This window comes from Carettochelys insculpta, chromosome 1 (assembly GCF_033958435.1).
Source record: "Carettochelys insculpta isolate YL-2023 chromosome 1, ASM3395843v1, whole genome shotgun sequence".
Lineage (NCBI taxonomy): Eukaryota > Metazoa > Chordata > Testudines > Carettochelyidae > Carettochelys > Carettochelys insculpta.
Genome location: NC_134137.1, coordinates 248,652,688 through 248,679,697, shown reverse-complemented (window position 1 = coordinate 248,679,697; position 27,010 = coordinate 248,652,688). Strand labels below are relative to the sequence as shown.

At 42.6% G+C, this 27,010-nt stretch overlaps 1 protein-coding gene across 1 annotated transcript in view; it reads right to left on the bottom strand.

Moving 5' to 3' along the window:
* The window catches only part of SCUBE1 (signal peptide, CUB domain and EGF like domain containing 1), a 350,710-nt gene that overhangs the window by 72,320 nt on the left and 251,380 nt on the right, over nt 1-27,010 (bottom strand). The window contains exon 9 of the mRNA XM_075003815.1: nt 21,119-21,241. Coding sequence (XP_074859916.1) covers nt 21,119-21,241 — 123 coding nt within the window. The remainder of the gene's footprint in view (nt 1-21,118; nt 21,242-27,010) is intronic.

Sequence of the window (27,010 nt, the reverse complement as noted above, 5' to 3'; positions counted from 1 at the left end):
AGTGAGCAAAGTGATTAGTGAAGACCAAATGCAATGCACTAATCAAAGAATGAAGGACTTTTGAAGGAAATTGAGTCTGCTTGCAAGGGGAAATGTGCCTTTTATTACAAATGATTAACTCTGTAAGAATTCAAAACCAGTGGTAAAACAAATAAATAGATATAAATTGCAGAACAAACCTTCAAGCTCTACTGCAGGGAGACACAATAAATAATCAGAAGCCTGTGACTAATCATATAAATGCCAAAAACTGAGACGGATGTGAAGAAGGGGATGTTTCTTTTGCTGTTTCAATGGCACACAACAAAACATGATAAAATTGCTATTTTTCAATTTCGAGAATAGGCAGAGCTGCAGTTAAAGCTGGGTTATGGAGACTAAATGGTTACCGTCAAGTCAAATAAACTTTACATCTACTGGATTATCCATTATTCAACTGGGTTGCTATGCACCAGCCCATAGACAAAAATCTATGGCTGGGCCAATTTCTTTACTCTCCTTGCTCTGATGAGGAGGAGCAGCTCCCATTCTTTTGTACACTCCACTCTATTAACAGCTGGGGACGCAACTGTGAATGTGCTGTAGTTATAGCTTCACAGGTACTGCAGCTGGATCTATGCAGTTACCTCAGGTCCCATGTACAACCCTGTAGGATCAATGAGACTCTGAACAGTGCTCCTGTAGATCCAGTAGCTAGATCAGTGACTTTATTTGGATTTCTGTGGCATCTGTGAGGAATAATAGCACACAAAATACTGTGAAATCTCCTGAGAAGAGTGGAGGGAGACAATCTTTATCTTGTGCTTCCTTTAAGCACTTTAAATTAATCAATGTTAGGGAATCTTGGGGGGAAAACCCATCAACCTAAGATTGATTCTTAGCTATTTGGCTCTCTTTAGTACACTCTACAAGTTTTCTTTACTGATGTTCCTTTTTCAGTCCAAGGGCTCTCAAGCTGCATGACACCATCTTCCAGTGAAAGCTGGCCATGGGAAGATGCTCTCCTCCATGTCGTGAATGATATCACCGACAAACACTCCACTTACTACCCCTCTTGTTCTGCCTCCTCTCCTACAATTTTAAGTCCACCTTCCTTAATCCCTGAGGTCTCACTTAAAACTTCACTCTTGCCCTCCCTCTGAACACCAAACAGTGGATTATGAGATATACCTCTGTCTTGATCCTAAAGTGGAATAATTTAGCAAGGATAGGTCAAATCCTACCATCAGACAGAGGTGGGTCTTGATCCACTGGCAACATCATGTCTCACAACAACTTTGAAGAGTTTTACCATTAAGATTTCCATGTTTTTTCCTCTGCACTCCTGATAACATACAGGATGGAATGTATAGATTCTAGAGCTTGAAGGCTCATCAACAGGTCTTTTCTCTGTTAGGTTTTCCTCAGTTACTGTGGTATCACTTTCAGACATTGGCTGAATGTACTTGTACAGAACTAAGAATTCTAAGAACTCAGCTCTAGGCTGGTTACAGAATTGAGTACATTGTTAACACTCTGAATAGTAACAGAGAGATAGCCGTGTTAGTCTATGTACTATCAAAAGAAAAAAGTAGCACTTTAAAGATGATCAAGTGAGCTTTTGTGGGATAAACCCACTTCTTCAGACTTGAGATATTCATTTTGTCCAATGAGAACGAAATGAGCCATTCAGATTCTTTCAGAAGAACACTGTAAATTATTGCTTTGCACAGATACAGTCATCACTTCTAGTGGGTGCCTAGAACTAACAGACATCAAGCAATTCCTAAGAGGGTAGGCTGCCACCTGGATTTTAGTATTTCATAGAATGATTGTATTTTAAGGCTGGGAGCACTCATTTGATCATTTACTCTGACCTCCTGCTTAACATATGGCACAGAATTTCACTCAGTGATTTACGATTTGATTCAGAAAAGTATCCCTATCCAGGAAAAGGCTTGAATACGTAGCTAAATGCTTTTCTGACTTGGAGCTTGAGTTAATTTTTGAAACCTTTTGCATGTAGAGATTTGTGTAACCAGTTTTGTTAAGGTCAATAACCTGAAAATTTAACTTGATAGTGCAGACTGCCAGTCCTGTCCACTCACAAAACATAAGGCATCCTCTGATATATATTGTATGATATTTTGTTGCATCTGAGGTTGTTTCTGCACTGAGAAATGTTAGTATTCCACAGAAATAGCTCCCATGGATGGGGTTGTCTGTCTCTTGTAAATCAAATCAAATCCCAACTGCAGTTAAATGCCAAACTCATAATCTGGCTCTTTCAGTGGTCAGAGCAGCCATAACAGACAGTTCTCCTTTTGATAGCATGGTCCAAGAGGACCGATCTTCTCCTTAGAAAAATCATCTTCAACATCACCACAATAATTTCCCACCATTTACGTAGAAGCTCCAATGTCTTGGTAGTAGTCCTTGAAGTCAAATGGCAAGTTGGTTTTCTTTATCTCTGTGCTGAGTCCTTATTAAAAGATCAGTGATATCCCTGGGATTTGAAAGCAAATGATTAAGAATCCTGAAACCTGGTGATCAAAACGTAGGTCCAAATTATTTGCTCCCCCTCCAGTATAAATACAAGCCTTTCCTTGGACTCTGTTCCAAGTGATGCCTGTATGATCTCATGTACTGGCAAGTTAATTTCCCGTTCTTTTCTTCAGCTTCTTTCAAAAATTGCCCACTGTACTTCTCTCTCCCACAGGGAGCCCACAAGCTCACCATCAGCCACATGCTTCCCTCAGCACTTACTGCTCAGTCACAGACAGCAAAAGGCCATAAACTGTCATCTTAGTGAGGTAAATAGCTGCTCCCTATGTGTCTTTCTAAACATATGTAATGAATTTACTGACCAACACACATTTTTCTTCCTGTCAGCACTGAAAAACCAATATTGCTATAGGTCATCAAGCAGCGTTTTGTTCCGCCTTCTGCATTATCCACCAAATGACCAGTTCATTCCTGAGTCACTGAAAGCATTAGGAATCTGGAAGGAATTTCAGGTGGGTTCTGGGTGCTGGAGAAGGATTTATATTTTAGATGGCAACCGTGGAATTTTGGCAGTATCAATCAGGTAAAAGTTGGTGGCTTAGCCAATATTTGCATCATTTGGGAGTTTTGCCTAAGTAAAGTCAGCAGGATTTGGCCTGCATTTTTCAAATGAAATATATTATTATATTTTATATATTATAAATATATAAATATATATAATATTTTGGCCGTGTCTACACTAGCCCAAATCTTCGAAATGGCCATGCAAATGGCCATTCCAAAGATTATTAACGAGGGGCTGAAATGCATATTCAGAGCCTCATTAGCATGCCACTGGCCATGGCTCTTCAAAATTGTCGCTTTTCACTGCCGCACGTTTGTCTACTTTTATTCTTTTCCCTTTAACGTTATGAAGAATTTGTTTTTATGATAGGTTATTTTGTTACTTTAAAAATAACCATTTAAGAAACCCCACAATCAAGGGATAAAAGTAGCAGATTGTCTAGTAGAGGGATTTGTTGAAAGGTAATTCCTTTGGCCTAATATTTTTAACACATGGGAAATCATAGCTAACTTCCATCTGTAAACCTGAGCACATAATCTCAGCAGTTTCCCCTCCTAGGAAAGCCGTGTGGCCAAAAGCTCTCACTGGAATTTCTCAGAGGATCCTTTACAAAGCCTCCAGTGTTTTCCACAGAGATACGGGAGAGGTAATTAAATAGTAGCAGCTACTGCTAACAATAACCAGAGGATGAGGCGAGGGAACTAGCTGTGCTCCCCATACTCTTGCAAGGCCAGGAACTGGGTGGTGTAATTCACTCTCGCTCCCAGCAGCACGAGGGGGTCACTGCCTTTCCATCTTCTTTGGCAGCCCTGATGATGTGAGCAATTTGATCAGCCATCTTATGGAGCTGGTGAGTAGCTATGTAGAGGATGATGTAATGGGGGTGCTCTGGTGGCATCTTCACAGCCTCAGGTCACACTCCATAACTGATTAATGAACATCCTGCTCTCTAGCACCTGCAAAGAGCATCCCCCCATGTTCTGTCAGAGAGCAGCAGAGAGAACAAAAAATCCCTCTCCCCAACCCCGGACCCTGGGGCCATGCAGGGGAGAGGTGTTTAAGCAAAGAGGGAAGGCCCATCATCTCAGGCCACATCTACACTATGAGAGAAATTCAAATTTATTAACAGCGATTTTGTAACACTGGATTTTATGAATTCGAATCTGACTATCCTCACCTCCCCACATGCTCCTCACAAAGTCAACTTATTGCTGCCACACTCAATCGGCAAATGACTGTTTCTGGTGGTGGGGGGCCAGTTGAAGCAGTATCCCTGGATGGCTGCAAGCCCTCAAAAATGTTAGTCGTCAGAGGAGACTTCCCTCCAGACAGCTGCAAGCCCCAGAAACCTTCCTCACCCTTGGAAACCTCACTGCACAGAAGCTAGGACAGGGTGCTGCCTGGCAGCATGGTCAGCACCGAATGCTAGGGCTATCGGGTTGGGGGCTAGCCACTTGACATGGCTGAGCATGGGAAAGACCCTGAGTGCATGGCGCCTGTTGGGAAGTGGGGGGCACTTATTCTTTTGCAAGCACAACCCCCACAACAGCCTTGTTACTATGTGATGCAGCGGGGCAGTGGCTAGCACCAGGCAGCACAGAAAAAATACCAGGTGTAGAAACAGAACCACGAACTCTGTGCTGGGGCTATTTGTAATGGGTAGACGCACTCACAGTGCTAATAGCAAAGAAAGACATTTCTCAGGCTCTCATAAAAGCATGAACTGACAGCCACAGGCTTTTTCGCACTGATTTGAAATTCACAGTCTTCCTATTATCTAATTCTGGATCACCTGGAGAGCAGCAGCCAGAGCAGAGCAGTGAGGGGCATTGTGAGTTACATATGAAACACTTCTGGAGGACAATAAATTCAGTTTTAAGACATGGCTCTTCCACATTGGCCTTTAATCAAACTTTTAAATTTGAACTTGATGCTATACCCAGCAGGTACCAACACTATTATGATATTGATATTAGTGCTCCCTGAATCGAGCTAATGGTATTTACAGTGTAGACAGTCATGGGGAAATATCAAGCTAACTGCCTTAAATTCAAATTTATCTCATAGTGTAGATGTAGACTTAGGGACTTCTGGAGAACGTTTTTTTTGGAAGGAATTAACAATCAGGTCAAAAGGCAGCTGAGAATTGCCTGTATAGAAAGGGAAACAAAACCAACCAATAAATAGATAAAATAATATAAAGTTAATATGCTAGGCCAGGCTCAACGATGTAAAGGAAGCACATGCATGCATGTTGTGGGTCTGACTGGGAGATTTTGAACAGTGATTCCAAATCCCCACTTTGTACAGTTAACTTGATTGTGTTATGGTCGTAGCTCCTCTTATCCTTCCTTTCCCTTTTATTGTTTGTTACCCAATGGCCTGCAATTAATTTGTAAAGCTCCTCAAATGTTGGAGAGAGATCATGGCTCCCTCATTGCTCATACAGCGTCTATCACCCCGGGGCCCTGCCAGCAGCAGATATCTATGTGGACTACTGGACTCTAAATTAATAAAAATACTTTATTATTTTTGATTAATTTGATGAATGATTAATGTTGGAAATTAATTGGGGCTCATGGGGCCCTGATCTCAGCTGATGCCTGTGTGGACTACTGGATTATTATTGTTATTGTTTTTATTATTATTATTATTATTATTATTATTACATTGCAGTCTCTAATAACATTGCTTATTATAGCTAATCATATCTGAAGTCAAGAGGAACTAAGTTCAGCTAAGCAGCTTGCAGACTGAGGTCCTCAGAGGAGAATTACACTATCAGTCCAGAACTGCACTGGAAAATCAGAGAAAGGCTAAGAAAGCTCCCACAGAGGCCAGAGTGAAAACAATACCTTCAGACAGACTGCATTAGGATGACTGGAAACCATTCTTCAGTAAAGCTTCAATCACATGCCTTCCCCCCCACCCAATCACATGCCTCAGGATCACATTAATGATTTCGTGGCCTCACAGCCTTATGGTCAGATTGTTTTTTGATATGTGCTTTTGAAACAGATCATTATTTATGGCACCAGAATAAGTGCCACCTTGAGCGAGTTGGCTCGCATGGGTATTTTTGTGTGTGACTGTTGGTTCCAATAGGTTGGAAGCAACCCAAAGGACTTGAAGCAGTGCAAAGCTACTGGAAGGGTTTGACCTACTGGGATAGTGAGTGAAACTGAGAGTGGGAGGTGTGGCGGGGAATAAGGAAGTGACAGCAGGAGAGAAGCAATTTCTGTGGAAAAGATGTTACAAAAATTGGAGATGGGGGCTGTCCTAATGCTTAAAGTGACCGTGGCCTTTTCAGTAAATAACCCTTGCACTTGGGCTTTCCTGTTGTCTGCTCATCTGAGTTAACTCTCTCACCCGCTTTCCAGCCACCAGCTCCATTAGAGGAGGCCTTTTTTATAGTCAGGCCCCTCCATTTATTAATCTAAGGGACCCAGTAGGGGGCAATTGGCTCTGACTCCCATTACATTTATCCTTTTACCATTGTTTTGCTAGAACAGTCTAAAATGCAATTAGAGACAAATGCTTTCCCAACATTTTAAAGAAAACAAAGTACTCACATCAAAATCATTGCCAAGGTTTTATGAGCAAACATATATTCCTTTCCAAAATTAATCATTTTCCAAGGCGAAAGCAAGCTGAGTTATCTACTTCCATTATGGCAATAAACTGTGCTACTACTTCAAGTGCTTGGCAAGAAGAAGCTATAGATCAAAACGGGAGTACATTAAAGAAACTTCAGGCAGGTTTATTTGTTTCCCGACAAACATAAACACGCTATAGTAGCCCACACTCTTCTCCAGCCACTATTTACACAGCAATCCTGTAAGAACAACTTAACAGCCTAATGATACCAACAGAGAAAGGCCCTTTACCCTCTGTGCATTGAGCAAGCAATATTCCCCGTGTTCCAGGATATATTTGCTTTATAGGCAGATTTCTAAGAGGAGGAAAAGGGTTTCTTTACAAACAGCCTTCTAATTAGTAGAGCAGCTCCCGCCGGCCTTATGCGGAACTCAGTGGGATTTCTTCCAGAAATGTGGTACTAGTCAAGTTGCATACGGGGAGAGGACAGGGACAGAATCAGGCCTAAGGTACTTAAAGTAGCTGCCAGAGCAAGTGCTAAAGCAGAGATGAATTTTTCACTGAAAGATAACAGGTAAAAACTCTCTTTGTCAAATGTTGGCCAGGTCTCACATTCCTGGTTTGTTTCAGCCTCATAAGAACAGCCACACTGAGTCAGACCAAAGGTCGATCTAGCCCAGTATCCTGTCTTCCAGCAGAGGCCAATGCCTGATGCCTGAGAGGGAGTGAACAGAACAGGTCACCACCAAAGCGATGCTTCTCCTTACATCCATTTCCAACCTCTGGGAAACAGAGGCTAGGGACATCATTTCTACCTGTCCTGGATAATACCCATTGATGGACTTAACCGCCATGAATTTATCTATTTCTTTTTAGAACCCTGTTTCATTCTTGGTCTCACAACCTCCTCTGGCAAGGAGTTCCACAGGCCAACTATGTGCAGTGTGAAAAAAACTTCCCTTTGTTAGTTTTAAACCTGCTGCACATTCATTTCATTTGGTGACCCCTAGTTCTTTTGTTAGGGGAGCAAGTAAATAACTTTTCGTTATTCCTGCTGAAATCAATGCCAGACTCAAGGCTGCCACCAGTCCCTTTTTAAAAGGGATGCCCCTTATTTTGTTCTTTCTGTACAATAGCCCTGGGACTTGCTGAGTGCAAAAAGCAGCAAGAAATACCCTTGGTGAATGTAGGTGAATAATGCTTATTATTAATAATAAAAATGTCAGGAGGAGGGGAAGGATTGCATAACTCAGAAAACAGTCCCTTGTTTGGGAGTACACAAGAAATACAGTATTGGACTCCTCTTATTATTTGCAAGGAACTGACACTACTTATGTGCAAATCTGAGCTCCTGGAGTGACCCAGGACATAGAATCACAGGCCACTTGCATGGCTTATCAATAGAGGGATATGCTGCCTTCTTACTTGGCCTTTGACATGGACCAAAAAAATCTGTTTGAAAAATATTTGTTTCCCTTGAGATCTTAAATTAGCAAGAGGCACATACTTCCTGCGAGCATACAATCTGACAATCAGATCATATGCAAGGGAGCTGGGGCTGAGAGATTCAGGAACACTTCTGCCCCACAACTGTGTGTGGGGTTAAACAGATTTGTCAAGGGGTTACTGGTACAGTGCCTGTTTATTTCCCCCTCCCCATGACCCACCCCCAAAACCCCCCAGTGTTTCAGTGTCTTAGAAACTTCCAGGTCTGTGCTGTGGGAGACAGGGTGGTGTACCCCCTCTGCATGGGCTCCCCACATAATCCCCCATCCCTGCAGTGGAACCACAGCAGTACCACTTTGACACATGGGTTGGTGTGGGAGCAGTATTTTCTCCCTACAAGAGATAACATGTAGACTTTCTGAAATTATGAATATGCTTAATCATTTCCTCCGCCACATGTTTCTCTGCTCAGATCTGAGCCCAGAGTACTTTGGTTTCCATCTCATCTAATCCATCTGAGGTTCTTCTCTATAATATTTGAACATGTGGCAACAACTGATGACACAGCTAAGATATGAAACCTGTACTCTTTGTTTTAGTGACCTAGGATCTTAAAGAGCTTTTACACACGTTCGAACCAAATCAGGCCCAGGCAAGCCAAACCATTCCACTCACCCCTGAACAGTGTACTTACAGGAAAGCTGAAGTTTTCTGAGCCCTTTGGAGCTGTCTTTTTACTATCTTTGGCTGTGCAACACCTAGCACAATGCACAAGCAACATCACCACAGTAAGGTGTACTAAATAACACATGTCCTGTCCCATGCTTTAAAAACTCAATTAATTGCAAGTGCCAGCTCCATGTAACAACACTTTATTGTTTTGGAAGAATTCTATCAACCAATTCAAACTATTCTAAGGCTGAACCATTTCCTGCTAATTCATTAATACAGAACACAACTGTAATCCACAACACAACCACTCCTGTAACACAGGAAAGTGTATCCACAGGAAAGTGAACTGAGAAGCATTTCTTTCTCTAGACACTAATGAAATATTTTGGTTGGCTTCCAGGGTTCATTATATAACAAGGGAAGCATCAGGGTGTTTTAGGAAGCCAGTGGTGTATTCCCAATATAGGAATTGCCGTATTGGATGAGGCCTGTGGGTGGGCTAATCCAGTGTTCTGTCTCTGACAGCAGCAGCACCAGATGGTACCAAGAAAGACATAAGTAGGCAGATGTGGGATGATTGAGCCCTCACAATTAGAATGATTGCTAATAGTTAGAGACTGGGTTACACCCTGAAATGTGAGATCTAGGGGTAAGAACATAACAATCCTCTTTCCTTTGTGGATCAGGAGCACACGTGATGCAGACAGGAGAGACTTGAGGGCCAGGGGAATCTATTTATTTGTTTTCACGTTGAAGCAGAACTATTTTCTCCCAACCACAGCCAACTTTGGATGTATCACCCCTTGGGAAACAGCTTACACTGAGCACACTTACTGGAAACATTTCTATTTCGTCCCTGAGTCACATATTGTTTGTGGGCCCAGTCCTGGAACCACTGGCTTCAAGAGTCAGGACTAAGCGCATGGATCAGGGCTGCACAAATAGGCCCAGTACTGATGATATAAACACACTGTTTAGCCTGCTGGCTGGAATGGGCTGTCTACTGGGGCATTAAAAAATGAGACATGGAACAATCTGGTGTGTGCCAGCACAAGACATTTAGAAGTGTTTTTCTGAGTTTCTGGGATGAAACTCTGTTGGACAGACAGCACCCAAATATGGAGTGAGCATCACTGGAGGCAGGGAACTCACTTTAATCTTTCTTTTCATTAGGTGGCAGAATTTTGAAAGGGACTCGTAAGAACTGCCTCAGCACACTGCTGAGTTTGAGGAGTTTATATGGCACCTTCACAGCTGAGCCATCATAATGTTGGCATGCAACCCATTCAGTGAAATACAAAGATAATTAAACAAACTGGGCCAACTTTTGGGCTGCTGTAAATCAGCCTAAGGCTGGTCAGGCTGTTTTACATTGTCTGGGTGCACTGAGGGCAAGATTAATGCACAGGCAAGCTAGAGAAGAGCACTGGGCCCAAATTCATATGCGCTGGGGTCGGGGAGGGGTGTGTCATGAGGGGAAGTGGTGAAACTAAACAGAAGTGGTGCTGAGACTCGGGGCAACAGGTCGCAATGGGCACCAGGTTGCAAGGTACACCCCTTGCTCAAATTTGGCACATATCCCCTGCTATCATAACAGACCGAGTCTGGAGATGAACTGGAATGGCTATGTGACCTTATGCTTTAAGCAGACTCTGTCTGAGTACCTCCTAAAAGTGGCCAGGCCATGGCTTGGGTGGTTTCCTCTTCCTGCCACTCCATGCCCTTCCCCCCAGCTCCATGGCACATGCATTTTTTCTAGACAGAACAGTGAATCTGGGCAGTTTGTTGTTATTCATATTAGAAGGCAGGAGCCCAGAAGTTTATAATTGCTGAGGGCTCCATAATGGGGTAATCTGGTCCTGGATGTACATTGCAGAATCCACTCTGTTTAAGCTGTAACACAGAATAATTACTGTGAGCGTCTTCTACTTGAATATCAGTGTAACCCTGTTCATTTCAACTAGGGTTGCCAATTTTGGTTGGATGTATTCCTGGGGATTTAATCTGGTGACATAATTTTTAGCTAAAGATTCATCTTTATGTCCTGGAGACTCCAGGCCAGTGCAGGAAGGCTGGCAACTCTTAATTTCAATGTACTTATGCCTGAGTTAATTGAGAAGATGACTCAGTCCCTGTAAATTTTCTGTAAGGCTTGAAACTTGCAGCCATTCCTCATGAGCATTGCAAACACACACACAAGCTGGGGTAAAAGTCAGACAGCAGACGTGTAGGTATTCCAGCTGCTAAGGCCACTTTCCTAACCCTCTGTGGAATCCACACCTACTGCGGTGTTCCTTCCCCTCTCCAGGGAACAGACTGAGCCTTGACGGCATTCTTACACTTCTCTCCACAGGATAAAGTTCAAACCTGACCACCAGGATCACGTCTCAAATGGGGGTTTGTGTGGGTGCAGTTAAACATCTATTTAAAATAATAATAATAAAAAATCAGTGTAACTTTCCTCTAGAACCCCTGTGTTGCCCTCCTGTTTGGCCTCAGGGGACTATGCCAGAGAAATATTGCTTACCACATTTCCAGCTAAAAATGAAAGAGGAAGGCTGAGTAAAATTAATATTTTACCTTTGCTTCTGCTTGTTTTTCAGTCAGGAAAAAAATGAATTTTTTAAAATCAGAAAACTGGTTCAAATGGTAACTTGGCAGAGATAATTTGCTGGCTCACCTGCTGGTAGAATAATTAACTTGCTTTTGCACTCTGTGGCCATGTCTACACTAGCCCCAAACTTCGAAATGGCCATGCAAATGGCCATTTCGAAGTTTACTAATGAAGCACTGAAATGCATATTCAGCGCTTCATTAGCATGCGGGCAGCCGCGGCGCTTCAAAATTGACGTGGCTCGCCGCCGCGCAGCTCGTCCCAACAGGGCTCCTTTTCAAAAGGACCCCGCCTACTTCTAAGTCCCCTTATTCCCATGGGTCTGGGTCTGGGATGGAGGTTGGGTTCAGCAGGGAGCTTGGGTAGGGCACTGGGGTGCAGGAGAGGGTGTGGGGTCTGAGAAAGAGTTTGGATGGAGGAGGGGGTTGTGACCTGGGGCAGGGTATGGAGGTGCAGGATCTGGAAAGGCATACAGCTGCAGGAGAGTATTCTGGCCTGGGTGAGGGATGCAGGAGCAGGTAAAGAGGCCTGAGAGGGAGTTGTGACCTGGGGCAGGGGCAGGAGGAGAGTGCGGAGGGTTTGGGTGATGACCTGAGGTGGGGCATTGGGAAGCAGAGTCTGGGAGGGGGTATGGGTATAAGAGAAGATTTTGGCCTGGGGGAGGATCTGAGAATTAGTTAGGATGTGGTGCCGAAGGGAGGCTCTGTCTGAGAAGTGGTTGCCTAAGTAGCTCCTGGCCAACAGCACTTTCAGGCAGGCTTCCCTGCCTGCCAGCAGCCCCAGACCACTGGCTGTCCCATGTGGCTCTCTGCACTGGGGGTGGGGCAATGGGATCTGAGAGGTTTTGCTGCTGATGGGGCAGCACATGAAGCCCACCCCTCTTCAGCAGCGCAGAGAGCCCCAGGGAGCAGCTCGCCCCTTTAAATGGTACTGCTCCCTGCCACTGGAGCAGACCGTGGGCTAGATTAAAAGGCTTGGTGAGCTGGATTTGGCCATCATGCTGTATCTTGCCTATTCTGTTTTAGAAGCTCCTCTAGCTCTTAATGCCCCATGCCAATGCAACAGGTCAGGAGAAGTCTTCCCAGTGGTCCCTGAGGTGAAGAGAAGAGGAGGTCAGTTGCCAGAGAGGCCCTCTCCTTTTACAGTCTGTGTCAATTCACTTTTTGGGTGACACGTTCCCTGCCCCCGCTTCATTGTGGACGAAACTGAGGCCTGTGCCAGTACAAGACCTTTGAACCACTCAAGTCTCACTTAAACCCTGTTTTTTGAAGATACAAGTGGAACTCAAGTAGCGCATAAGCCACGCAATGCTACAGGGGCAAATTTCACCCTAGTTGAGGATTCTGTTGTATTTTTTTTGGTAAATATTTAGCTCTGTAAGGTAGTACACATTAATCCCTGGATTTTCTCACTAAAGGCTCCTGAATGTAACTTACGCTCTCTCTCCTTTCACTCCCCCTCCTCAAGAGTACTGACAAATGTGCACATTGCCTTTCCTTGCAAAAGGCGCTGCCTACAGCAGGAAAAGAAAACTGTTATTTATGATAGCATTTTGCACATTTTTCTGGGAGCTTAATGAAGCTTGAACTTCAGTGGAGCAGACAGAGCGTTTATTGTTGAATTTTTTTCAAGATCACTGCACAACAAACAGATAGTGAATAAGCAATTAAGTTAACTGGCTGTAAACTCCATGGTCCAAGGATTAAGCTAATTAAGGCTGCACTTGTAGGGATTCATTGTAACCCTACACAATCTGCTTGCTATTTAGTAGTAGTTGTGGTGTGAAAACTAACCCTGGTTGCTTTCTTGCCATTAATTATGGTACATGTTACAAATATCTCATTTTCTGCGTATTTAACATTTCAGTTGTATTCAAAGGCTCTCCTCAAGACTGGGAGCTCTTATGTCAGGTGACACACAAACATGTACTAAGACCTGTTCCCTGTACTGAAAAATGTCCAATCTGTTAAATTCAAGAACTTTGTTGAAATAATTAGTGATTTATACATATGTCTTCATTGCTTAAAAAAGGAAGAACTCCTGATTTAAATTTAAATCACTTAAAATGGGAACTCTGGGGAAAAAAAGCCTCCCTCTGCAGCAATGATGTGTGCAAGGGGTGACAAGCAGGGATTCTCACCCCCTATAATAATTGGTGTCACAGAACTTCTCCAGCCCTGGGGCTGTGGAGAAAGGGAAGATGGAGCTCTGGCCTGGGCCAGGACCAGGAGCAGATCAGGATGGAGGGATGGAAGATTGAGCTCTTCCTGAGACCAGGATGGGGAATGGGGGAAATCAAGCTTCAACTGGGACTTGGGTGGGGAGAGTGCACTGTGAGCTCCTCATGGGGAAGGAGAAGGCTGAAGCAGGAAAGCAAGCTTCTGTGTTCCCCCAAAGGAGTCAAATTTAAATACCTGCATATGCCACTGCTCTACAGGACTGTTTCAGAACATGAACCACAAGGAGTTCTGTGGCACCTTAAGGATGAACAAATTTATTTGGTATCAGAGAAGTAGCCGTGTTAGTTTGTATCTTCAAAAACAACAAAAAGTCCTGTCGCACCTTATAGACTAATAAATATTTTGGAGCATAAGCTTTCCTGGGCAAAGACCCGCTTCATGCATCTCACGAAGTGGGTCTTTACCCACGAAAGCTTATGTTCCAAAATATCTGTTAGTCTATAAGATGCCACAGGACTTCCTGGTTGTTTTCAAATTTATTTGGGTGTAAGCTTTTCTGGGCTGGAGCCCATTTCGTCAGATGAATGCAGGATTCCTTAATATTTTTGCATGCATGTGGTGAAATGGGCTCCAGCCCACAAAAACTTATGCCCAATTAAATATGTTCATCCTTAAGGTGCCACAGAACTTGTTAGTCTGTTTCAGAACATGAACAACATGGCTAACCCTCTGAGATTTTTCAGAACATGGGTTCTCAAACCTGGTGATCACAGAAGGAAAGGAAGCTCTCCCACCCTCAAAAAACAAAACAAAACAAAATAAAACAACCTGTTGTACCATGGGGCTGCAATGTGGGAAAGACTGAGACACACGGCCCTAAAAATGATCAGTGATATACAATGTTTGTTACCAGCAAGATTTTCCCTGCAACCAGGGCAGAAAATGGTTTGGTCACAGACAGGTAAATGCAAACCACTTTTCGTACTCATTACATGCTACATGCTGTATAATATGAATTGCACCATTTGCTCGTGTTGAAGTCAGCTGATCTAATGATTAGCAGGTTTCAAAACTGCTGATACCAATGAATTTTTTATTTTATGATGTTAACCCACTGTAGGAGCAAATGTATGTGGTGGTGTTGTAGCCATGTTGGTCCCAGGATATCAGACAGACAAGGTGGCTGAGATAATCTCTTTTATTGGGCTAACTTCTGTTGGTGAGAGAGCAGCTTAAAGGAGAGCTTACCCAGAGCTCTTCTTCAAGCTTCTATTTCTTACCAACAGAAGTAGGTCCAGTAAAAGATACCACCTCACCCACCTTGTACCTCTGTAAGAGGAAAGGCAGTTTTGTGGTTAAGGAATCAGAACTGAGACTCAGGCTACATCTACATGCTCCCCTCTCTTCCCCCAGGTTCAGATTATATGGGTGTGAACTTCAGCATGCTGTGCTGTAACTTGCTCAGGGGGACACTGCTGGTGTGCTGAATATATTTTTCCAAGGCACTCAGACACTAGGTTATGTCTACACTAGAAGGTTTTGTCAACATGTTTGTCAACAGTCTTATCCTGCTCCCCTGAGCAATAACACCTCTCTCGACAGATATCTGTTGACAGAAAGCTGGTCTGGATGTTCCAGGGGCCCCTCTGTAGACCTACAGAGCTTCCAGGACACCGGGCATCCCTTTCCGCTGTGCTTCTGATTGGCTGTTTTGTCAATAGAGATGCTGGGCAATCTGGCTACTCTGTTGACAGAGTGGATCACTCTTGCAATCCACTTGGCAGTTTGGCTGCAATCTGTTGACAAAAGTTTTGTTGGAAGATATCTTCCAACAGGAAGCTCTCGTGACAGATCGCTCCAATCTACACATAGCCCTGAAGTGGTAGGAACTATCTGAATAGAGAGAAGCAGGACTGTTAAAGACTAATTGCACTAGGTTTTCCTAAAATCTTAAAGCTGGATTAGGAACCTGTAATGAAGAGACCACACAGCAATGAGTGAAATGAGGGAACCTCAGAGTTTCACATTAAGGACCTGGGATGGAAAACTGTAAATTAGCGAATGATGACAATGATGAAAATAGTAAGGAAAAGCAGCAGCACTTAATCTATATTTTGCATCTGATACTCAAAAAGACAATGTTTCTGGAAAGAATTGTACACCACCTGCCGGCTCTTCCCCTTCTACAGTAAACCCTCAATTGAATGGACCCAGTAGAACAGGCTTCAGAAATAATGGATGCTGTCTGTCAGTCCCTCCTCCACCCCTGCTAAATAAATGCCAGAGACTCACCAGAGCCACTGCCGGGGCTGGAGAAGCTGCCAGAGTGGCTGGGACTGCCAGCATTGGAGGAGCCATCACAGCAGCTGGGGCCACTGGGGACAGACTGGGACGCTGCAGTGGGGCACCGGAGCTCTCCTCCCCCAGCTGCGTGTGCTTGGAGCATGTTGGCGCCCGGCTGCTGCTGCCTGCAATGGCGCTGAGCAGCAGCTGTGGTGTCGGAGGCTGCTGCCCACTGGCAGGCTGGAGGAGGCCATGCTCTACCTTTACGCGGGCAGCTCAGAGCTGGGGGCTGGAGAAGCCGCAGCTCTGAGAGCTGCAGAAGGTGGAAGGAGCCGGGCTGGCATTCAGCTCCTCCCCTGGCAATTGGGAGAGGGAGATGGAGGTGTGAGGGGAAGAAAGGGGCAGGAGAGGGGAAGGGAAAGGGGAAGCAGGGGACAGGAGTGAGTGATGGGCTGGGGAGGTCGGTGCACCATCACACAGTATAAACATTCGCATATAACGGACTTTTGGCATTAACAGATACCACATCCCCCCATTAGTCGGTTAAATCGAGGGTTTACTGTGCTGTTACTTTTCTCCAACTGAAAAATCTAATGCACATGGACACAATCATGGCCTGATTCTGTAGTGTTTGATATGACAAAATTTCCATTCATTTCAATGGTCATTTTATCTAAGAGTTTCAAGATCAACACTTTAGTCTGCAGATGAACCTCCATAACTACTTTCCAAATTAAAGAGCCATCTAGCCCAAGTGCAGTTAGAACAGGATTAAGAACAAACAAGAAACATTGATTCTGAGTGAAACAAAGTACATCAAACACATTCCCTTCATTACTGGTTCCCAAATCCACTGTTCAAATATACAAACACTCTATAAATGAAATGATTCTTTCCTCATAGAATGAGATCAGAATATGAAAGGCAATATTGACCATACAATAAAAGTTACAATGATCATAATAACCATTAAGAACAGGAAAATGAATTTAAAATATAAAAAAAATGAACAACATCCTCTTCCATAAATAACAACTAAAGCTTTGTGATTCACACTATGGAGGGGCTAAAACACTCCAAAATACGCTTCCATGAATCTGTCAAGGACACAGTAATTACCAGAACAATCAGACAAATTTATAATGCAACTGTCACCAGCCTCAGATCCTTTTTTTCCTCCAGTGCCTACCATTTAAAGCTGGAACCATCACTGCTGACTAGATTTCCTCCAGAGTACAAAACAAAACACAAGTGATTCACACTTCAGTGATTCCTTGATCTTTATTAGCTTCCCTTCATTCATCAGCAGCAGTCATGCTGACTGCATGAGTTCACCAATTATCTCTCGAAGCACCAGACAGGAGCTAAATAATCACAAATCACTGTCTTCCTCAAAGCAGGCATCACACTGTATTGTTGTAATCTGTCTTTAGGGCCCAAATACCTCAGACATTAGGCAAGAAAAAACTTGCTTCTTCCCATTTCATCCTAGGAAGAAGCAGAAGCTTTGTGATTGGAGCAATTTCACAGGCCCAGGAATCCTCTGGATTTGTAACGATGTACCTGTTACAGCAATAGCTTAGGAGAAAGTTGACATGGCCAGCCAATGCACTGCCTAGAGGATACAAAGTGCACCATGCCCCACCCCAGAGCACTGGGAATGAAGAAAGGCCAACATCTTGTCTGATCACATGACAGGGAGAAGAATGGCTCAGATATCAGTTTAGGAAGGGTAGCTAAAACTCATACCTGTATGGTTTTGATTTTAAAATATATTAAGTTTTGGCAAATTACAAAGGCTGTGTCTATATTAGCAACTTCTTTCAGAAAATCTGGCCTTTTTTTCAAAGAACATGTGGCGTGTCTACACACAAAATGTCCTCTTTCGATCTGAAATCAAAAGAATGCGGCCCTTCTGCCAGAAGCCCTTTTTTGCTCTCAGAGCAGGAAGAGTACCTTCTTTCAAAAGAGAACAACAAGAAGTCTTGTGGCACCTTATAGACTAACAGATATTTTGGAGTATATGCTTTCGTGGGCAAAGACCTGCTGCATCTGATGAAGCGGGTCTTTGCTCACAAAAGCTTGTGCTCCAAAATATCTGTTAATCTATAAGATGCCACAAGACTTCTTGTTGTCCTCGAAGCTACAGAGTGACACAGCTACCTTTCTGATACTTTCCTTTCAAAAGCTTATTTAGAAAAAAAGCATGTATAGACACTCCATGGGTCCATTTTTTGAAAGAGCAGTCCTCATGGCGCTGGAGTTTTCAATCCCTGCCTCATTCTTTCGAAAGAGCAGAGGTTGTGTGGACGCTCACTATCAAAAGAGGGGATCCATCTTTCAATCCACATTTTTTGTGTATGAACGTTCTCTTTCAAAAGAAGAAATGTTTTGGAAGAGGTATTCCGGAAGGACTGCTTTCGAAAGATCTCTGTAGCGTAAACGTAGCCAAACTGCTCGGCTGTAATACCTAGTACCAAACAATTCTTCTTAGTCTCAGAGGGTAGCTGTGTTAGTCTGTATCTTTGCACAACAAAGCAAACAATCCCGTAGCACCTTAAAGACTAACAATTACATTTATTAGGTAATAAGCTTTTGTGGGAAAGACCCACTTCTTTCATGGGTCTTTCCCACAAAAGCTCATTACCTAATAAATGAAATTGTTAGTTTTTAAGATGTGACAGGACCGCTTGCTTTGTTTTGCAATTCTTCGTAGTGATAGTAGATATATTTATATTTTGTCAAATTCTAATATCAGTTACGCAAATTAAGAGGATAAAAGTAATCCTAATCAATTTAACCTTTCTTCATTAGTTTAAATTTTTAACAGCATGTTAATCACATAATTAAGACCGAAAAGATGTGGATTGAAAAAAGTTATGAGCAAATAAAAGGAATATTTTAAAATGGGGGGAAAAATCATACCTTTAAATATAGTTTTGTGAATTGCCCCCTGCATATAAATGTTCACTACCAAAAACTTCTTCCAGAAACCCAGGCACATGGGTAAATCAAACACAGATGAAGTTCTGATTGTTGAACTGATGCTTTCGTTTTCCAGTCAGCACCCAATTATCTCATAATTATTTGTATTAAGAAGTCAATTGATAAATCTTTCAATTGTGACCATCAGCTTTATAAGAACTAATCCTATCCTTCTCTTCCTTTGTGTCAGAGACTGCATAGTAGAAGTATGGGGCCTGATTTCTCTCTCAAGTTTTACACTGGTCTAATTACATTGGCTTCAGTGAGTGACATTCCATTTAAACCAGGGTGTGAGAAGATCCAGATTTATGGGGTTCAAATATCACTGTGAATTATTCTTTTCTATCACGGCTGTTAAATCTACTGCCTACACACCTAATTGTGTGATGAAGAGAGTCTCTCTTTTAAAATTTTTGTCCCTATTTTTGTTGGCTAACTCCACACCTACCAAGCTGTCCTTGTCTGACACAATCCTGCAGTACTATTTCTGTCTAGTCACATGACACAAACTGTGCCAGTCTGTGCTTTGCCCAGCACCAGTCCCTTTGCTGTAATTCCCCTGTGTCTAACCACAGAGTCAGAGCAAGGTAGGTTTTCCAGACAGTGGCAGTACCAGTGAAATGCAATGGAAAGTCTTTTGAAACTGCTTGTGTATCCCTATAACCAGTTCTCCCTTCCCTTTGTTGATGAGCACTGGAGAAGTACGGAAATCCCAAAATAATAATACTGTTTAGTACTATAAATAGCCCTTTGCACATTCTAAACACAATGCAAACATTCACTCAGTAACAGTGTTGAACATCTCCTGCAAAAACTTCATGAATATTTCCTCAGATTTTAAAATTACTTGGCCATGCACGTTCACTTTTCCTATAAACTCCTAGGAACATTTTGGCAGTCCAGTTTTATTTGCACAAATGTTTGCAGAAGCTGAATTGTAAAGATGCAGGCATGAGTTTTTTGGAAATGGCTATGTGCTGATCTAGTTGAGGAAAAGAAACAATAGCACATGACTCACCTGGCCAATGACAATGTACACAGCAATCAATCAATATAAAATATATGAAGCTTTTTTACATTTTTACAATATCCCTGTGACGTATGTCCGTAAGCTTCACTATCCTCATTTCACAGATAGGGGAATTAAGGCACTGGCCAGATTCTAATCTCATTTCCAGTACTAGGAACCCATTGGGCTACTCTGGATTGAATCCAGCGTGATTGAGATAAATACAAGTCCCAGAGACATTATAGGGGCAGTTACCCAGTGGCACACAGCAAATTAGTGCAGAACTTTGATTAGAACTGAGGGACCCCTCACTGGTGCTTATTTAGGGCAACCATACCTCCCTCTCCCAAATACGGGACAGGGAGATATGTGGGGGAGGGGTGGCTCCTCCAGGCTGCACCAAGCCCTGGGGAGCCAGGAAGGAGGTGGCAGCCACCGGTGTTCCCCAGGAACCCTGGGAAAGTGGCAGCTGCCGGCCCTGCCCCTGAGCCCCTGGGAAGCCACAGCTGCCAGCCTCCCTGGGAGCTCTGGGGAAGCAGCAGCCACCAGCGATTCCCTGGAGCCCTATGGAAGCCACTGCTGCTGGAGTTCCCCTGGAGCCCCAGGGAAGCGGCAGCTGCCAGCCTCCCTGGAAGCCATGGGGAAGCAGCAGCCCCTGGTGATCCCCAGGAGCTCCGGGGAAGTGGCAGCCATCAGCAATCGCCCAGAGCCCCGGGGAAGCGACAGCCGCCGGCCCTTCCGCAGAGCCCCAGGGAAGCAGCAGCCCCCAGCACTCCCCGAGCCCTGGGGAAGTGGCAACTGCCCACACTCCCCCTGCTTCCTCGAGGCTCAGGGAAGTGACTCCCACCAGCAGCTGCGCCTGTGCAGCTGCTGGTGGAAAAGGTCAGCGGGGGGACAACCCAAATACAGGACAATGAGTCCCTTTTTAAAAATAAGTCAGGACACCTTTTTGGTGTCCCAAATATGGGACCATCCCACCCAACACGGGACAGATGGTCACCCTATGCTAATTCCACTACACCATACTGATGCTTATGCTCCAGCTAGACTTACTGCAATTGGATGCCATTCTTATTATTAGAAACACCTAGACTGGACGTGACTCCAGAATTGAAAGTGTAAAAGTCTCCTGTATCAGTCTCTGGGGAACAGTCACATAATAGGTCTTATCCAGCTTGAAGTTCTATGATTTATGATTAAAATCCAAAACAGAAATTATTTAAAATGAATTCACTGAAATTAAAATTAACTTTATAATAACAGAGTAAAAGAATGAATATTACCTTGGCAGGTTCGTTCATCTGTTAGCAGTTTATATCCCTTCTGGCAGCTGCATTCAAAGCTACCAACAGTGTTTCTGCAGAAATGGTCACAGCCGCCGTTGTTTACCAAGCACTCATCAATGTCTATAAGGAACAGGTGGGAAAAAAATTAGTTTACTTTTTGGAGTAATGGTAGGACTATGAGATCTTGCCCATCTCTCAATTAGACAACTGTATGCTGCGGTCTTATAGATGTGTCGGCCCCAGGATACACAGGGTACAAAGTAGGTAAGATAGTATCTTTTATTTGACCAACTTCTGCTGGTGAGCGACAGAAATGTTTGAGATTATGCAGAACAGCAGAAGAGCTCTGTTAACCTCCAGATCTTGTCTCTGTCACCAACAGGTGCTGGTCCAAAAATACTACCTCACGCACATTGTCCTTAGAAATAATATCAGAACATCCTCTCTTTCCATCCTTATTGGCAATGCTCACAAAGCTGAGGGATTGAATGATCTTGCAGACTGACCTCTACATCTGTCTGCTTGAGGGGCTACTGTTAAATTAATCTGGCTGAGGTACTTTGGTGAAAATAGGCAGGAATACATGAACCCCATGCTGCCCAGACAAGTGGATACACAGATTTCAGTTTCCATGGCTCTCAGATTACAACTGTCATTGGGAACAAAATTCACAGGAAAAAAATTAAAATAATTAAAAATATGAGGGAGACAATGTGAAGGAAGTAGTATCTTGTACAGAACAAACCTTTGTTGGTGGAAGGCAGATGTCTTCAGGGCTACACAGAGCTTGTACACAAAATTGGTCCAATAGAAAGTATTACCTCATTCATCTTGTATCACTAATATCCTGAGACCAACACAGCTACAACAACATCAAAAATATATGATTTTTGCCTCTGGTGCAAACACAGGGTCCACTGAATACTATTAGTCCCTGTGTTTATTTTCCCTAATTCACTGTTAGCAGAGAGCAGACTCTAACTCATGTATGTTATTGTTTGCCCATGCTTATGTATGCAATAGTCTCATTAACTCCACTTGGGAGTCATACGCCTATAAGAAGCGCAGAATCAAGTGTGTGGTGCTTAAAATAATGACCAAAGTGTTGTGAGGGGCTCTATCAGAAGAGATTTGCTTCCTTTGTCAAGCTGGAAGTGCCCCATCCCTGCCCTAAAATTTCTAAGAAAAGCTTTCTCTTTTCTCCATCCTATAAACCCTGTATAATAGGACCATCATACTTCCCAGAACCTCCATTGCCGCATTTGTTATTTTAGCTTTTTTCCGCTCCCAGATTAGGGACTATGGAGTCACAACTCATTTGAAAACAGTTAATTGTTAAAGGAAACAAAAGAAGAAACTATACACTTTTCTTTGAGGCCGTATACAACAGAAGAGGTAACATGGTAGGGTTTATGCACATAAACAGCAGCGTATTTTTCTATGAAGGAAACAAGACCTGTTGTGATCTTGGAGAGTGATTTTCCCAGTTACCCAGGAAGCCTCTTACTAAGAAAACTTCGAATCTTTTAGGAATATCAATTGGTCATTTAAAAAATAAATCCCACTAAGAACAAATCTAGGTGTTAAAAGAAGGATTGCATAGAAATGGAAAACTGCCAAAGATATGAATAGAACTGTTGAGTGAGCTGGTGCAATTAGAAAGCATTACTTTGAGATATAGGACAGAAAAGATGATGTTGAGGGAAGCTTTTTCTTTTTAATATAAATGCTTGATTAAATAAGTAAATAATACCTGTGATAAGCAAACAAGTAAATCAGTCTTTCAAAAAGACATTTTGATTACTATGAAAATGTACTGTAGTATGTGTACGTAGTTATTCCTGTTACTGTGTAATATTTCTGGATATATACAGTAGTAATATATGGCAGCAGAAGAAGAATTGAGTTAAAACATAAACTTGGATTATGTACAGTATATAATTTATAATCACTGAGAGCCAGATTCTCTCACTTGGGCTGTGTCCACACTAAAAAAAAGCAGCTTCAAAGTTGAGTGTCTACACACAGTACTACCATTTCGTTAACTTTGAAGTAAGCAAAAATGTGTGTAGACTCTCTGGTGGCTACTTCGAAGTAGTGCCTAACTTCGAAGTTAGTTCCTAGTGTAGACGCAGCCTCTATGTCTTTTTCCTCCAGGTACTATTGGTGACAACAGAGTGAGGTACTATTCAGTGTGAGTAAGGGTGGCAGATTCTTGCACTGCATTTGTAATTAGAAGATTTTTCTTATTGGATACTCATATGACAAATACAAAGGAGGGAATCATCGCGGTCCAGTGGGTTGACAGTGAAAACTCTGAGAGTGAACGTGAGCCTTACCATGGGCTCAATTCTGCAGCTCCATTATTCATGTGGAGTAGTACCTTACATTGCAATTCACCCTATTGATTTCAATAGATTATTCACAGAATAAGATACAACTCAATGGAAGCAATGGCAGAATCAATCCTTGTGTGAGTTTTAGAAGGTTAGTTGAATTCTTTGTGTTTAGGCAATACACCTCTAAAGGTGAATTAATAGAAGGAACCTTGCTTAGTACTACATACTATATGTAAGCCAAGCTTTCCAGGTCGAATCAGTGTAAAAAACCAACTACAGTGAGTTCTTTGGCTACACATTTTCAAACTTGGGTGCCTGAAGTCAGGGGTCTAAAACAGTAGGTTTAGGCTCCCAAATCTGAAAATGTTGGCCTTTAGCAAAGAGAAGCCCTGGACTGCTCTGCAGACTATCATGGCCCTAAATACTGGAGACAGATCCCATCTGATGTCAAACTGTGCTCCTGTCTCAATAACAACCAGGGTAATACATTACAACCCTATTGGCTTATTTCCTCCTCAAGAGCTCTGAGTGTTATTAATCTTCAGTTCCAATAGCACTCTGTACAGCTGGGGGTGATTTTCAGATCTGAAGATGGAAGACCATCATTGTTCCAACTGCCAGGCTTTCCTAAAATAGGAAATAACTACTGAGTCTCAGACTATGTGGTAGGGTAACGGTGGAGAACGACTGGCTTGTTAATGTGAGCCATTGTATTTCACCACATTTAATGCCAAATTCTGGTAGCATTTTGCTCTCCTTTCAGGGTCTGTGAAGATAATATGGTATCTAAACGAAATTTTCCCAAACTCAGAGGTTTGATGCTGGAATAACTCCACTGAAAATACAGCTTTGTCAAATTTACACCAGCAGAGAATCTGGACCAGGATTTGGGTGAAACAGAGAGAACCCACAGAAAGAGAATATCTACTCTGCTTCCACCCTCCCAATTTGGTACTTTTTAGGTCTCTTAGTTGAAATAATGACCGGGAGGGTGAGTTTTCATGTGGCCTTTCCAAACCTGGACACTCCAAACACAATGGAGGTCAAAACAGTTAACTGCAATAACAGTCTAAAAACCATAAATAGCACCATGTCTTTGCATTCACTGTATTTCTTTCCATGCGCATAGCGAGATTGACAAGGCATGTAGAAATTATTTCACTCTATGGAAGGCACAGCCTTGCCACATTTCACTTGAAAGTGAATAGTATCCAACCGTATTGTGTCTGACTGGTTCATATAAATTACACCAAACCTATCTCCCGAGTATTTTTCTTTCCACAGCTACAAATAATTCTTGTTATGAGGCATGTGAAAATAATAAATGGCCCCACTTGTGTGAAAGGGCAAGGGGCCCATTTATCTTTAAACTAACGGCTGCCCAACTTCAGGGTGTCCAAGTGGTAGATGTGAATTGCACCAAGGCTCCAAGAAATGTCTGTCCTTCACTGAATCTTCTATATTCACATAAATCAAGGAAAAATAATATAAGGTGGGAATTGATTACTGAATAAGTGACATTTAGGAAAAGTCCTGCACTTGTTACTCTGTCAAACATCCCCCTGAAGTTAATGGTGCTTTGCCTGGGTAAGGCCTATCAAACTGGGGCTTTTAGTGCATTTGATTTTAAAGTGTACCATTTTCAGGTGGTAATAGAGATTACTTTCAAGAGGTTTCAGTTCTTTTTCTCTCTTTCCTTTGCTTTATGTTCTGCAGTACCCCAAGAAATACGAAAATGCAGAAATGGTGCACTCTTCCGTGGGGACAAGTACTTAAAGTGCCTTGAAAACTGATGTGTCTGGAGATTGGCATGCTCAGACAGCCTGTCAGTCATTTCAAATATGCAAACCAAGGTGTGTGATGGGTTTACAATGTAGTAATAATGAAACCCTGAAGGCGCCTTTTTTATTGCAAGAAGTCAGCATTATTAAGTGTTCCTTTACTCACCCATGTGATTGACACACCACAAATGCTGAATTATAAACACTGAGGAATGTGCAGCAAGATAGAAATGGAAAACATTCTGCAGACAAAAATACCATCAGGGTACTAGAATTTACTAGTCAAAGACATATCAGGCCAGATATTATTTTGTGTGAGTGGGAGCATAGAGACAACTTCTGAACTCATCCTCCTAAATCAAGTTCCATTAGCTCCCAAAGTGCCTCATTTATTTCTCTCAATAATGTTTATAAAATTTAAATAAAATAAAATTAAGTAAGTGTGGTTAAGACAAAGGCCGCAAAATCATCTTGAATGATACCATTGTACTTTGGGAGAAACAAGTTAGATTCAGGCTATGTCTAAACTTACCCAGAAGGTCAACAGCTGCTACATGATTTTTGGTATGCCAATTGCGTACCAAAAATCGACTTTGCAGCCATTGACTTCTGCAGCTGTTTTCACAGCAGACAGTTGAAGGGAGTGCTCCTCCTGTAGACCTTCCTTAACCCTCATGGCTTGTGAAGAGTTCTGGGGTTGACGTTGACCCTGGAATGCACTGTTTCACATATGCGTGAAATGGTGCCCTGGAAGACCGAACCTGATCGGTTGATCTTCCGTAGTCAGTGTAGATGTAGCCTTAGATATGGGTACGAATCAATGCTCCTGCACCCAAATGACCCAAACTATTGAAGGACTTTGGACCAAAATTAAACTTTATAAGCAGCCCTTTATGTCCATCCTAGGGAACAAGACAAAATGCCTTTTTCTTTAGAACTCTCCTAATGTGGAAAAATTCAAGATTCAGACTTTACAGCTCAGACCCTTTTCAAAAGACATCTTGTAAGATGCAGCTCAAATCCCACAATTCTTCTACTACAGCAGAGCCTACACCCTTTTGGACCCTCCCCCAAATCAATTAATGTATGTTTAAGGGTCTGCATATGTGATCCAAAGGTAGGATTGAGGTTTTAAATCTTTTGTGAATAGCATACAATGTTGTTGAATGAATCCAAGAATATTTTTAAATATTCCTTTTTGTACACACTTTGTAAAGCTCTGTCTATTCTTCTTAATCCTTACCAAACAGTTTTAGACAAATAGGGGTGAGGAAATGCAGTTCTGAAATATAGAATCGCTTTAGTCATAGGATTGTCCTCAATTGTCTTAGGAACTTAAATTGCGAGTAGGGTGGAGAAGACAGTTTATGAAAAGGAACAGAAAACAAATATTTTGTGATAAGTGGCCTGGCTTCAAATTGATCAGAGGGAACTGCCTGTCCTTCGTTGTTTTTCTTTTCATGTTTTTATGAAGATGAAAGGAGATGACTAGTGCTGCACCTCTAAGATCTGCTCAGAGTAATCGATGTAGGTTTGCAAATGGTCACGAGGACCTGGTTTGGGTCAGATTTGCATGCAAGCGTATGCACATATACTGCAAAAATTTGCCATGCTAAATGTAGGAGAATACATTAAAAAGTAGATTTTTTTGAATATTACAGAATTTAAAATTTTCAATGAGCTAGTTAAAGGGCACTGAAAAGGCAATCAATGTGCAGTTATCACTTCTCCCTTCCCCAGATACCTGACAACAACTTACAAAGCCACCT